General features: G+C 38.2%; 1 protein-coding gene across 1 annotated transcript in view; it reads right to left on the bottom strand.

The window, feature by feature from the left end:
* Nucleotides 1–14,911, bottom strand: part of ppm1j (protein phosphatase, Mg2+/Mn2+ dependent, 1J) — a 51,367-nt gene extending 36,456 nt beyond the window's left edge. The window contains exon 1 of the mRNA XM_679889.10: nucleotides 14,356–14,911. Within this exon, the coding sequence (XP_684981.2) occupies nucleotides 14,356–14,609 (254 nt within the window). The 5' untranslated portion in view covers nucleotides 14,610–14,911. The remainder of the gene's footprint in view (nucleotides 1–14,355) is intronic.
* Between the last annotated feature and the right edge of the window lie 302 nt (nucleotides 14,912–15,213).

The raw sequence follows: 15,213 nt of genomic DNA on the forward strand, positions 1-15,213 counted from the left end.
CAAACCCCACTGTAGACTCCTCTCAAAAGAGGAAGTGTCTCCTTACAGCAAGTTCCTTAATCTGAAGACACAATTTCTTCATTTCTGCCACATTAAGTTTCAGCATAGTGTAATTTTTTTAAAAGAAAAAAATGTGACTTTTAAGAGAAGCACAACTTTAGTCTCAGCACTGTAAAGGAAACAGAACGAATGTCATCATCTGTGGAAAATACAAAGTTGGACAATAAGCTGAAGCAACAAAACTTACGACTACCATATTAGCCAAATTATTCTTACAAACAAAACAAGCCACTAGCATTTCCTGTTTTGGGTGACTGTGGTTAACTGAAAATTGTTTTCACAAGATAGAGAGAGAGAGAGAGCAGTGAGTATTCTTTATATCATCTCCCTTTTTTCAATTTTACTCTTTATCTGAAGAATCCCAATTCTCATTACAGCATTAGTTAAGGAAGTTTTGAAATCTTCAGCTTGAGCATCTTATTTCAATATGGAGATTTGTGAATCTGCCACAATCAAAGTGTCCAGGTTTGGCTGTTTAAGGCCCTGACATAAGGAGCTTTTGCACTGGGTAGTTATTAGGAACTCAGTTATAGGAACTACCCACCAGGCTCAGTCGGTTTCCTTGAAAATAAAATTTCCCTGTATTATAATTATAGATTTCTTGTGTAATGTTCTGCCGCTGCTAAAGTTGTGTGATCATTCTGGGTCGCCCCATCCATGAATCTGCTCCTCGGCTACCAACAAGATCATATTCACCTTGTCTGCTATCCATGATACATGGTCCTACAGTTTGTTTGATGTCTCGTGTCGCATTTTAGTATCAATAGTACTTGCTTGAAACCTTAACTGTGATGTACTAACGCCTTTTTTTCACTCAGTGTATTCAATATGGTATGGTTTAGTACTGGTCACTCAGATCAGGCTCATATTTTCACTGGTTTCCCCTACCATTATACTAAGGTGAAACCCCACCCTCTCAATAATTTCCCCGCCCCCCTTTATGTCATATTAATTTATTTTCTATATAACACCAAATAACAACTTATTTTAATAAACAAGCTTAATAGCTGTATGTAATATCTTATTAAGACAACGGCTTTCTGTCTCTACATGGACGCACGTTTACAAATTTCTGTTCACTGAATCACACACGGTGGAGTTCCACACAGCCACACTCTGCTGTATAGGAATGAGAGTGCGCGCCACGTCTGACAGGACCGATAGTTTCTCAGAAGTTAATCACTTTAATTTCACAACTGTCTCACCGAATGTCATCTGACAGTAATAACAAAGTTGTTTTGATAAGATAACATTAGACATAACGTAACACACATGGAATTCGGCTGACTAGGATGTCACATCAACAAAAAAAAAATTATTATTTTTTAAATGGTCCCATTAGAGTTGGGCTGATAGACGATGCCATCTTCCATCGCCAATGGGCAATAGACAATACGATGCTGAATATTTGATCCTCCACCCCGCCTTCGTCGCAAACCCGCTTGCAAAAATACACACTTTGCCCCGTTTACACTAATAAGTCTTAGTGTTAAAACTGCATTTTAAAAAGAAAGTTATCCACATCCACACGATTTTAACTAGCATTTCTGAACAGCCCTCCGTCTGCTAAAAATGCATATCACGTGACCACACACACAGCCACACTGTCATGCGCTCCTCTGAGCTTCAGGCAGATAGCAGTAAACGTCAGACAGTTTATCAAAGATGTACCCCTGTATCGCCTCTCACTAGTTGTTAAACATGATATTCAGACATCCCAAGTCTCCCGAAAGGTCCGGGAGTCTCTATGCATTTGCCGGACTCATAATGCCAGCAAACGAGTGATAATCTCCCGGAAACCGCACATCTCCCTTCCGGTCCTCAAATAAGTCGCGCACCCTTCTCACCCTCGGATCCCTCTTCAGACACGTCACGCGCACTCTTTCGAACACCCCCCCCCCCCCCCCCTTTTCACATCAGACATCTTACGATGCCAAATTGGTCGAAAACTTTTTCAACCCGAGACCCCCAAAATAACAATGCCAATGACTGGCGACCCCCACTATTTTCGAAAGTGGTTATAATCATACAAATGTTGTACGCAACTGCTCACACAAACCAATAGGCCTATAAACACAAGCATATTGACAACACAAAAAGTGCAACAGTCTAAGAACTATATATATATTTTTATTATTATTTAATATTAACCTTACCTAATGAGACTGGTGGGCACAATATTTATTTAAGTTACATCGCAAGTCTTTTCTGGGTTGAATTTTGGAGACTAATTCAGTCGTGTCTGTATTTATTTTAAATGTACATAAGTTGCGTAAAGGTGTCAGAAAGTTTATCTAGTGCTGTAAAATCAATCTGCTGCAAGTTACGCTATTGCTCTGTTGTTAATCTAATGTAAAAATCCCAGGGGTTGCAATCCAATGGGGAAAAAATGAAAGGCTAATGGCTTTTTGTTTGGATGTTGCATTTTTATGTAACTATTTTTATCTTCTGTAAGTTATAGATAAACAATAATAATTTAAAACGTTTATTCAAATTTATTAGATTTTTGGAAATAACCAAGTGACCCCCTCTCATTGTCCCACGACCCCCCAGGGGGTCCCGACCCAAACTTTGAGAACCACTGCCATAGTATGAGGTGCTAGAATGGGAGACACCGGGTACACCGGTTGCAGGTGAGAGATCAAGTGCACGCGAGAGATAGTAATTTATAATAGTATAGTCTCTTGATCTTTCTCACACTGCAACACTCGCCTCTCGGCGTGGTTGATTTAATTTAAAAGCGTTTGGTTAAATGCTTGATTCCGTAGCTCTGCCTCTGGCTCCATCAGGCAGTCCTTCTGCGCATGTCCAGGCTCCAATTTCAGCAGTCTTTTGCGACAGTTAGTGCCCGTCACAAGGCGTTTTGCCTTCAAAGCATTCAATGGAAAAAGGCGCTGACGCGTTGTCCATATTTTTTACAGTTGTTGGTACCACCTTATAGCGTTTGTTTTACCAAAGTCCCTTTAAGGCAATTTCAGCCATCTTGGAAATGCCTCTCAGGCACTATGCTCGGACATTCTCTCTGAATGCGGAAACATCAAATCCTCCAAAACTTTTTGCCAAGCTTATGATTATTACATATTTGGAATCACCAATAAAACTAAACAACAACAATCTCATACACAGTTTCATTTTTAAACGTTCGAAGCAAATAAAATCAGCATTGTTCCAAGTTGCTCGAGCTAAAGAGCACTCAAAAAGAACAAGGTCACGACACCAACCTCATTTATGGCCGTTTTACACAATGTCATCCTCTGAATAATGCTTTGCCTGATGGCACTGGTCTTCTGAAGTAATTCACTATTGGTCTTGATGGCGAATCTCCTCCAGAAATGACAGCTACTCTTTGTTTACAAGTTTGTGGGCGTTTGAGTAGTTGCTGTCATGTGATGTGCGTTTGACAGGAAAGACTTCAAATCGCATTTAAAAGTAGAGATTTCAAGCTTTGTGTGGATATATTTCTTATGTCTGTGAAGCAAGTGTTCGCTGAGATTCCAGTGTGTTTGTTGACCACAAAAACTGTCGTAAAAGGACATGTCTGGGCTGAGCTTCTCCCCCAGAGAAACGTCAGTCTATAGCGATCTATGATTGGCTTCTGTACTAGTAGGCTTCATTCGCCATATTTACAGTTACACTTTTCCCCACTCAAAACTAAACGAGTGACATGTGATGTGTATTATATAGTCTTTGGTTTCATGTACAAAATGCAACCATATATACCCACAAGTAGAGCTTAAGATCTTTGCCCGAACCCGACGGGACCCGGTGGGACCCAACAGGTTTGGGTGGGTTCTGGCTTAATTTCTATCATTTTAGACTGGGTTGGGTCGGACCGTGCTTGGCTTGCGCAGTAAATAAACAGTCATGTGATGCATTTCGATTAGCGCGAGAAAGTAATCAAATCGTTTATTACAACAATAAAATCCATCCCTGCAAAGGTGAAACAAAAGATGACAGAGAAGTCAAAGACAGCTAATTTTGACTGAGGTCAGGCCAGCTGCTAGTTCAGAAAGAACGGTCATTCTAGCCACCAAGGTATTTCGGCGGTCACTCATACACTGCATATTATGGTAAAGTGCTAAACAGCAATGTACAGCGAGCTGACAGGGAAGATGACGAGGTCACTCGCTACATTCAAACTGCTGTCATGGAAAATTAAATGGATGTTCTTGGCTGGTAGAAGATGAAGAAACAATCCTACCCAAAACTTGCTAAATTAGCCACATCAGAACTCTGCATCTCGGCCTGTAGCAGCAGCAGTCAAAGGGTGTTTAGTGCTGCTGGACGCACCATCAGTGAGCACAGGACGGCGCTAAAGCCATTTACAGTTGATTCAATAATGTTTCTCCACAAAAACACGTAGCCTAATCTTGGTGAGTAAAGGGTTTTTAAATTAAAAATACATATTAATTAAACCATAAATGCATAATGAAGACAGAGTATATAGGCTAATGTTGACATTAGGCTATTCATTTAAAACATTCAGCTTCAGCGTCACCTTAAGGCCAGATTGTGAAGAGAACAAATCCCCCAGAGCCTTTATCTTAATTTCGTTATTGCCAAATACCCGTCAATATTTAGAATTTATTGTAATTTAATTTGTTAAGAAAGACTTGTTTTCATTGGTGTGTTGGCTAATTTAAAGGCTAAGTGTATGTTCTTACACTTACAAGCCTATATCTTATGTTTCTTACAAATAAATTATGTTAAAACATATAAACTTAACTTAAAACATAAAACATAAAACCTAACTTTTATGGCCCGATTACAGCTTTACCCACAAGTATTTCTCAGTTCACCAAAATGTATCCCTGGGCACATTTTCCCAATGAGCACTTGTTGTGTGGTGTTAAACATGCAAGTGACAATTCTTTTTAAACCAATCAGCATTCCGCATTTAATCTAGTTCTACCCTTTAGTACTTTAGGCATTGCGATAGGTAACAGTAAAGAGTCCCAAATACGTGGTGCAGTTCATTATTTTGGTACTTTTGAGAGTGGAAACGGAAATGAATAAGTTTTGTACTGACCTGTGTTACACAGTAGAAACAAACCATAAAAAGGCAGTAAAACCATGAAGTGTTTATGCCATAGCAGAGACTTTGAAGTACACATGAACTTATTATTCCCTGCTGGTGAAATGACAGAACTACACCATTCTATAGGAATTTGCGTGACTCTAATGGCTATTGAAAAGTGAAACATTTCCAAGAAACATTATGCAATGTTAGTAAATGTTTTGCCAGCGAAAGCTTAACTCCAAATGAGAACAATATAAAGTTTCATGCCATTGATCTGAAACCATTAATAGAGTAAAATGCTAAACTAGACTAAGTAAAATGAATATTAACACTTTCGCTTTTGGAGCCCTATTTTTTGAGTAACTATAATCTTTTTACACACTGACAGGAAATGTGATCACAGCAAAAATCCTTCCTCATGCAAAAAGGTGACTGTTGAGTATTCTTAAATCAAACCCATAATCATATCCAAAGACTTTTTGAATGACAATTGCTTTCTGCTTTCTATAAATGTGTACTTGTGTGTCAGCATTGCTGTGAGCTCAGGAATAGGGATGCAGCTTCAATATAACTCGAAAAACCTGATGAGCAATTCTTCACCTCCACCCACAGTGCTTAAGAATAGAGGAATAAATGAGTTCCTTTTTATGGCACTGTGTATCTTGAATCGCTCCTCCTGATTTAGTCAGTTGTCAAGTAGATTATGCAATGTGAATAGAAAGGCAGTAAAAGAACATTATATTTGATGGATTAGCATTGTTTGCACTGACCAATCCTTTGCTATGAATACAATAAAAAGTCACACACTGCTTAGATCCATAGAAAATGCTTATTTCAGGGTTCACACTCTAAGCCAAATCTCAAAATCCCTGACTTTTCCTTGACTTTCACTGATTAAAAATCGGAATTTCCATGACATGGGGTGACACGGTGGCTCAGTGGTTAGCACTGTCACCTCACAGCATGAAGGTCTCTGGTTCAAGTCCCAGCAGGGCCAGTTGGCATTTCTGTGTGGAGTTTGCATATTCTCCCTGTGTTCGTGTGGGTTCCCTCTGGGTTTCCCGAACAGGCCAAAGACATGAGGTAAATTGAATAAACTAAATTGGCCATAGTCTATGAGTGTGTCTGGGTGTTTCCCAGTACTGGGTTGCAGTTCGAGAGCATCCGCTGTGTAAAACATAAGCTGGATAAATTGGCGTTTTATTCCACAGTGGCAACCCTGGATGACTAAAGGGACTAAGCCGAAGGAAAATGTATGAATGAATGAATTTCCATGACATGTAATGAACAGAAAAACAGGCTGTGTTGCAAAATATTAAAATGATTTTAGAATGAATATAATTTTTCATGACTTTAATGGTCACTATATGAAAAATAATTGATCATTTACCTCAGCTTTTGTAAAAACAGTTTAATTTACCTACTATTTACCTGGCTATGAAAAACTCCATCTCCTTTACAAACTTTACATTTAACTTTTCTGTCAAAGACTTTTTAATTCTCAATCTCTAAAGTGGTCATTTTAAAGCCCAAGCTCTTTAAATGTATATTTTAGTTAACAAGTACTTCATTTGACTTAAGAGATTGCCAGTTGATGAGCATAAAAGGAATCAAATGAAGCTTAAAATAGCCCAACCATAACAGCAAGCCTGAAACAAGAGAAAATATACATTTGGATAAATAGAAACTAAAATTGAAAGTGACAAACAAAAATCTCTGATATATCATCAGGGATCAAAAATCCCTGCATTTCAATATCTGGAATAGACCTTTAAAAATTCCAAGATATTCTAGAAATTGTATGATGACCTGTGGGAACCCTGATATTTAATAAACCAACTCAGAATTCAGCACTTGGCCTAGGATATTCTAATATAAGTAGGCCCAATCCCAATTTTTGCGCATTCATTAAGGACTAAGGGGAAGGGCTATATAGCTTTTCCAGGACCACACTCGAAACCAAGGGTTTTCGAAACCATGGGATATGAAAATTTCCAAGAATACACTATCTACAATGGCAGCATGACTGCACATAGGAAGTCAAGAGATGCACAAATTAGTATTTTTTGCAACCCAGGCTCACTCTGAAAACGTAGTCCCGTGAACATTTCTGAAGACTGGAAAATACGCACCGGGAGTCATGTATTTTTGCAGTTGTGTTTTCGCAAATCTGCAAGAGGCTGCTGTGTGTGCTTTTTCGCATCTCAAATGTCTCTCGCAAGTGCTGTTCTCGCCCATGCTGTTCCCGCATAAACCCACCAGATGCCGCTGTCGACTGACTGGATGACTGATTGATTGACTGGGTGACCGGCCAATCGACTGACCCACCTTCCTCCTTCCCTAAACCCAACCATTTTTGCCGATTGACCCACCCACCCACTTACTTCCCTAAACCCAACCGACGGTTTACAAAAGCCAGAAAAAGAAAAGCCCTCGTCTGATTTTCGTTTTCGGATTTTACCACATTCTCACCCTGTTGTTTACTCGTTCATATAATTTTTTGGGATTCTGTTTTTGTCTTACTTGCTTTTCTGGAATCACTCTTCTCCAGACTCAAACACAGTCATCGTCATTGTGGTCAACTCCTCTCTGCGTCTTAAGTCCGCTGATTTACACGATGAGCTAACTGGACAAACTGGTTGCAGCGGGAAAGCCCTCCACATGGAGGTAAGCGGTCAGCCAATAAGTGCCAAAAGAACGGCATCATACCGCCCTGTAGCGTTCGCTTAAAAATTAAATGCAGCCATACATATCTCTGGCTACATAATTCACGGTTTACAGAAACGTCTGCGGGACTAAGTTTTTAGAATGAGCCAGGGTTGATTTTTTTGTCATTATTACAAATTTTTACAACAAAAAGGCATATGTTTTATATATATTTATATTGGCGTTTGTGTTTTACCATCATGCTTTAAAAAAAACACCAAAATAAAAACTAATAACAAAGGGGAAGGGCTACAAAAATAGAATTGGGATCGGGCCGTAATCTCATATCCTGATAACGGCATATATCCCGATAGATAGTATCATTTCTATAAATTCAATCAATTCAATCATTTTCCTTCGGCCTAGTCTCTATTTCAGAGGTCGCCATGGCGGAATGAACCATTAACTATTCCAGCATGTGTTTTACACAGCGGATACCCTACCAGCCACAACCCAGTACTGGGAAACACCCGTACATATTTCTGAGGAATATTTCCAGTACCTTGTTGAATCTATGGCATGAAGGATTAAGGCAGTCCTGAAGGTAAAATGGGGTCCAATCTAGTACTAGTAGGGTGTACCTAATAACGTGGCCGGTCAGTATATATATCATCATATTGCATCAGACCTATTCAGCACATTACTTATAAGTGCCCTCACTCAATATATCAAAACAGAAATATAAAAAGGGGCAAAATCCAGATGAACTAGTCTCACTAATTGACCTATTAGGTGACTAAATAATTAGTATCATCAACCCATCCCTGCATGAGAACCAAAGCTTACAATAATTCTCTTGCAATTGTTGATATTGTGGTGTGGGTGATTGCTGGATCTGTTCGCATTTGCTAGCTTGGCAACACCATGTTCATAGGAAGCCAATCTCCTTGAACCACACTAGATGACTCAGCAATATCTTACAGAATGAGTGTGTGTGTTTAAGTGTTAAAAAATGGAAGCTGGGGAATCTGAAAAAGATACAGGGCCGCCATAAATCTACAGCCCAGTATGTGTCACTTAGAGGCTGTAAGAGTTTTAAAGAGACTGTTCATCCAAAATTCATATTGTTCAAAACTCTTAGCTGATCAAGCAATTACAAAGAATGTAGACTCTTTGAAGGTCCCGTGAAGTGCTTTGAAAAGTGGATTTCTATGCGATGTTTGACGTAATCTCAGCTAAAACATTAAGAGAGGTTGGGACATCGAGTAGCTCCTCCCCTTTAAAAAACAGCCATGTTTTGTTTTACCACAGCTCTGTCGTTCAGAGTGGTTGAGCCCAAGATTATCATATGAAAAACAAATGAGAAACGTCCTGAAGGGGGCGGGGCATGTCATATACTAGAGAGCATTTGATTGGTCAAGATTTAATGAGAAAGTGAAGTCATTTGTCTTGTTTCTAGCCCAAATATCTAAAAACTCTTAAATCAAGAAGCATTTCCTAGACATGCAGAAATTATTGTTTCAGAAATAATATGTCAAAAATTAGTGAGTTTTTCTTTAAAACATGCAAAATAATCTGCCAATGAGGTAAGCAAAATAGTATTGTTTTCACTTTGAATTAAGATTATTTTACTTACCCCTTTGGCAGGTTATTTTGTCTTGTTTTAAAGGAAAAACTTGCTTATTTTTGACATATTATTTCTGAAAACAAGACAATATGTTTTGCTTGTCTAGAAAATGCTTCTTGTTTTGAGAATTGTTAGATATTCGATAATTATACAAAAAATAAAACTAGTAAAAATTTGATATTTTTTGTAGTGTTTTTATAATAATAATAATAATAATTAAAATAATAATAATAATAATAATAATAATAATAATAATTCCTTGCAATTATAAACACTTTTCTGGACATTCAAAGAGCTTTACACATTTTTGGGGGATCTCCTCATCCACCAAAGCAGCATCTACCTGGATGACACATCGGCAGCCATATTGTACCAGATCGCACACCCCACACCAGCTGATTGGTGGAGAGAGTGATGAAGCCAATTATGATATGGGGGATGGTTAGAAGTCCATGATGGACAGAGGCCAGTGGGCAAATCTGACCAGAATACTGGGGTTAACCCCTACTCTTTTTCGAAGGACATCCTGGGATTCTTAACGAAAAGAGAAAGTCAGGACCTTAGTGGAACATCTCATGCAAAATACAGTGCTCACTGAGCAGTAGAGTCCCCATCAATATACTAGGGCAATAGGACCCACACAAACTACAGGTTGAGCGTCACCTGCTGGTCTCACTAACACAACTTCCGACAGCAACCTAGCTTTCCCATGTGGTCTCCAATACAGATACTGATCGGGCACAGCCCTGCTTACTGTAGCTTTAGAGGGTGACCATGTGACCAAGTTGCAGAGAGCTAGCTGCCGGATATGTTTATATTTTCTAAGTGCATAATTGTCACTGTTTTGGAGCACACTAGCTTATAAATACATAGAAATACTAACATCTAAAAATATGTATTTTAATTTCACAAGACCTTTAAGAGCTTGTTAAGAGTCTTTAAGACAGTAAGACTCCAAAAGGATGCCAAAGCATTTCAATTAAATCTTATTTTGTGCTGCATACAGTTTTTTGGGTCTCAAATCTTTAATAACAAAGACACAAGACAATGTGTCAGAAACAGTAATTATTTAATATTTTATCAGTTTAATGTTAGAGCAATTATGTTATATTCACTTATTTAGACTTATTATGACAATTATAAATCCAAGGAATCTTTGTTTTAAAATTAAAAACAAAATTAAAAATCAAACAGTTTGTAAAGAGTTTCATGCTCATTTAAACTTGTTGCTTGAATTGAAGGTCTATCAGTGAGAGCTAAAGCCTTTGTTTGTTAGCGTGTGTGCACTGTATGTGAGCATATGCTAAAGCTAACAGCTACAAAGTCTGTTTGTTTTGAGGGTACGCACTTGAAAGAACGCACTCAGTTTCAAATGCTGTCATCACATGACCACAAACAAAGTTCTCTTCTTGTACTGTAGTTAATAATAGATGAAATAACCAGGGGCTAACTGAGCTTATTTGAGCATCAGTGCCTGTTCCTTCTTGTCTCCTATTCCTTCGACTACCTATTCTTCAAACTGGGTGCAGAGAAGGTCTGTGTCACGTAAATATTATAATTTTGCAAATCACCTAAAATTATATTCATTATTATGATGGTATGATTCAAGACTGCACCATCATCATACTGGCTTTGATCTCGGGGACTGTGTGCAAGTCTGGCCTTGATCTTCACCCGACAGACCAAGCCTGATGAAAGTCTGGGTTTTCATCCCTGTTGACCACTGATCTTGACTTTTCAGTTGCGTGTAATTACTGCACTTCAGATGAAGATTAATGAAGCAAAATTAAACAGGATTCAGCTGCTAAAATACATCCAATAAATTATGAATAGATTGTTATTTAATATTTATAATTATTATATATATATAATAATGGGTGGCATGGTGACGCAGTGGATAGCACTTGCGCCTCTAAGCAAGAAGGTCGCTGGTTTGAGCCCCAGCTAGGTCAGTTGGCATTTCTGTGTGGAGTTCGCATGTTCTCCCCAAGTTTGTGTGGGTTTCCTCCGGTGCTCGGGTTTCCTCAAGTCCAAAGACATGCGCTATAGGTGAATTGGGTAAGCTAATTTGTCTGCAGCATATGTGTGTATGTTCTGGTCCTCCAGGTTGGTGGTTGAGCGTTGAGCTAACAGCTAACCTCATAAAAACTAGATGTTATGAATCACCAACATGGTGCGGCTAAATATCAACATTGATATAAACGGCCCTGGCAGTAAGCAAGTATCATTCTTTCATTTTCTTTTTGGCTTAGTCCCTTTTATCAATCTGGGGTCCCCACAGCGGAATGAACCAACTTATCCAGCATATGTTTTATGCAGCAGATGCCCTTCCAGCCGCAACCTATCCCTGGGAAACACTCATTCATACATATACACTACAGATAATGTACCTTACCCAATTCACCTATAGCAAATGTCTTTGGACTTGTGGGGGAAACCGGAGCACCTATAGGAAACCCACACGAACACCGGTCGGGGAGAACAAGCAAACTCCACTCAGAAATGCCAACTGACCCTGCCGAGGCTCGAATCAGCAAACTTCTTGCTGTGAGGCAATCGTGTTACCCACTGCACCACCGTGACGCCGAAAGTTAGTATATAATAATAATAATAGTTAATAAATACATATTTGTTAGTGCATCGACACATGCACTTGAGTGCTTATGGCGATCCGAGTTCGAATCCCGCCTCGCGGTCCTATGCTGATCCTTCCACTCTGTTCCCCACATTTTCCTGTCAATACTCTACACTTTCCTATCTATTAACCCTTAAAGACCGAGACAGCCGCCCGCGGCTAAAAATAAGTATTGCTCTTAAATGTTTAATAACTTTTGATCCGCTGATCCGATTCATACAATTCAAAGTTTGGCATAAAGAAGAGAATCTCAGCTTTCCAGCGCTGTAACATAGTACATTCGCGGACTTTCAGAGGCTCCGGAATCAGTGCGGTTACGTCATCAAAATTTGACAACGCTGATTTGACAAAGGAACGCTCGTCACTGTGTCTCCGGACAAACCAGATATGATACATTGATGCATTGTCCCTCCTCCATGCCCAGATTGGTTCAAACTCACAATCTCTCAACCAATAAGCATAGGTTTCGCTTTCTGGACCAACAATGAGCTTTTTGAACAACACGGAATGAGAGATAGGCTGTACATTTACGCGCGGCTAAATAAAACGCAAAAAAAAAGTTTTGCATGAAATAATTCTCATACTAAGTACTTTTGCATGCACATCTGCACAGAAACATGACAAAACAGTGACACAGCAAAGACGAAGTGCTGCTCTTGCTGTTTTCAAAAAACGCAAATGAAGGTGCGGCTGTTTGTCTGCATTGCAGACAGCCATATCCATATCCATAGACAATCATGTCCATGCTGGCACATAAAACCTAAGGATGGTCCATATTGAATCTAGTTTAGTTATGTAACTATTTATAGTATAGTAAATATTTATATCTATTTTTTTATTGAGGATTTGCACCATGTTTATTTGGACTTTGACGCATTATTTATTATTTTCTTATTTTTTTATTTGTTCATTGTAAGTGGTGTTGTTTATAGTAACTGAAAATATATTATTTGGAAAAAGTCAAAATTGCTTCACTGTTCTTTTATTTTGTAACATTTTTTTTTCTGTTTAGTTCATTCCCAAAACTTTTGGGCAAATACATTGTCAGTAAATAAATGCATTTTTTCCCCCATTGAAAAACGCCTTGGAATAACATTGAAATAAATTGCTATAACTTGCTCAGGGAATGGTGGATGTAGACAAAATTTATTTTGGAAGTATAAAACATCATAGCATGTATTTCTAAAGAAAGAAAAACAAACTTCATAAGGTTTTGTTTGTAACAACTAGAAAATGCCACTTTTTTAAAAATCGTTTCTGGAAAATTCTGGAATATTTTCTGTCTGTTCATATGTTTTTGGACCAAAAATTTTTTTAGACTGGACCTTTAAATGATACAGATTGAAACTTCAGGTTCTCCTGTTTAAAATGATATATGACACTTGAGGCTGACTGCTAAAATAAAAATAAAAACTGCTTTTAAAAAAATAATAATATAGGCCTATTAGGTGCCCACAAAATACCTCTAGGTCTTTAAGGGTTAAAGGTGACCCCCCCCATAAAATGAACATAAATTCTAAAAAAAAAAAGTATTCATTTATTAAACATATTATGAATATTTTATTTTATTATTTATAATAATTATTATTATATTAGTAATGTTCATTCATTAATTCATTTTCATTTCCATTTTTTAAACATTCTTTAAAGTATCTCTTTTGTGTGCTGTAGTGTAAATGTTGAGTAAATGTATTTTTTTGTTACCTAATATCCCATAAAGGTGCACAGCACAAAGGTAGAATTCAAGATTACAATTTTTTTTAATCCACATTAGTTTGGTTTCTTCTTTCTTTTTTTTAAATTAACAACTTCAGCCGGGAAAGTCCTTAGATTCCCTAAGGAAATTACAACTTTAGGTCAGGTGCTTAACTCTTAAACACCATCATTTAGACATGACTTGATATAGGGCCTCACCAGAGCCTGACATAATATTCCTACATTAAACAAAGCATAACTAAACACATGCACAAATCTTTAATGATTAGTAATCATAATGACGAGGCCTAAAACTAGGCAGACATTGCAGGCAGTAAAAATTGCACATGCATTGCACTAAACAGTACAATGTTCTATGGTAAACATGATTTCGTTGATATTAGTGTATACCCTGACATAGGGAGCATTTTGATGTTTAAATGCACTCATATATTCATTAAAAATGTAAGCTACGTCATCAGTGCAGGTATAAAAACGCATTCCAGTGAAACCCTTCCAGCTGACTCTAGGAGGATGATGATGATGATGATGAGCCATTGCCCTTGGTCAGGCGTGACATATAACCTTCCTTCGCAATGACGTCACTGCTTATCATTTTAAAGCAATAATTGACACATTATGGCACACTGTCGATACAAAAACATCACTCACTCGGCGTATCCCGTCCTCCAGGGCAGCCTACTGTCCCTCTTGAGCGTGATGACCGGTCTGGACGCGTGCTCGGTGGAGTACTGCAGCAGCTCCGGTGTCAGGTCCAGAAACTCGGGTCTGCTGTAGGGGAAGCGCGGCGGGAGTCCGTCCGTTCCGCCGTTCTGCGCCGAGCCGTGTTGCTGCTGATGGTGGTGTCCGTGCGGGATAATTCCGCCCACCAGCGAGGACATGGCATTTTTAACTTTGCTTATCATCGCTGTAAAATTTGTGACATCAGCGGCACGGTAATCGCAACGACAGAAACCTACACGAGTCAAGAGGCAGAAACGAAACGCACAAAAGCGCACAGCAGTTCAGTCGCGATGCAGGAAGCGATTGACCCCATGTGACGATTTGAAAGAGAATGTTTTCCTCGTCGAAAAAATCCTCTCCCTGCAGAGTGTGTATCATCACCCGAGAGGCTTATATATCCGCCTATAGCACGGAAGATGTCAGTGCTGAAGCGCCGCTCTATGCTATAGCACTCTCAGCCGACCAGCCAGTGAATGTACACAGCGTCCCAGTACACAATGGCTTTTAGAGGGCTTTCCATCTCGTCTACGACATAAATAATAATAATAATAATAATATTTATAATAATAATATTTATAGCAACAATAATGAACAATAATTTTATATTAATATTAATTATTTTATAATAAATATAATAATTTAATAACTACAAGTTATAATAATAACAATAAGTTAACATTATTTGTTATTAACTATAACTATATATATATATATATATATATATATATATATATATATATATATATATATATATATATATATATATATATATGTATATATATATAT

The sequence above is a fragment of the Danio rerio genome, chromosome 6 (assembly GCF_049306965.1).
Source record: "Danio rerio strain Tuebingen ecotype United States chromosome 6, GRCz12tu, whole genome shotgun sequence".
Classification (NCBI taxonomy): domain Eukaryota; kingdom Metazoa; phylum Chordata; class Actinopteri; order Cypriniformes; family Danionidae; genus Danio; species Danio rerio.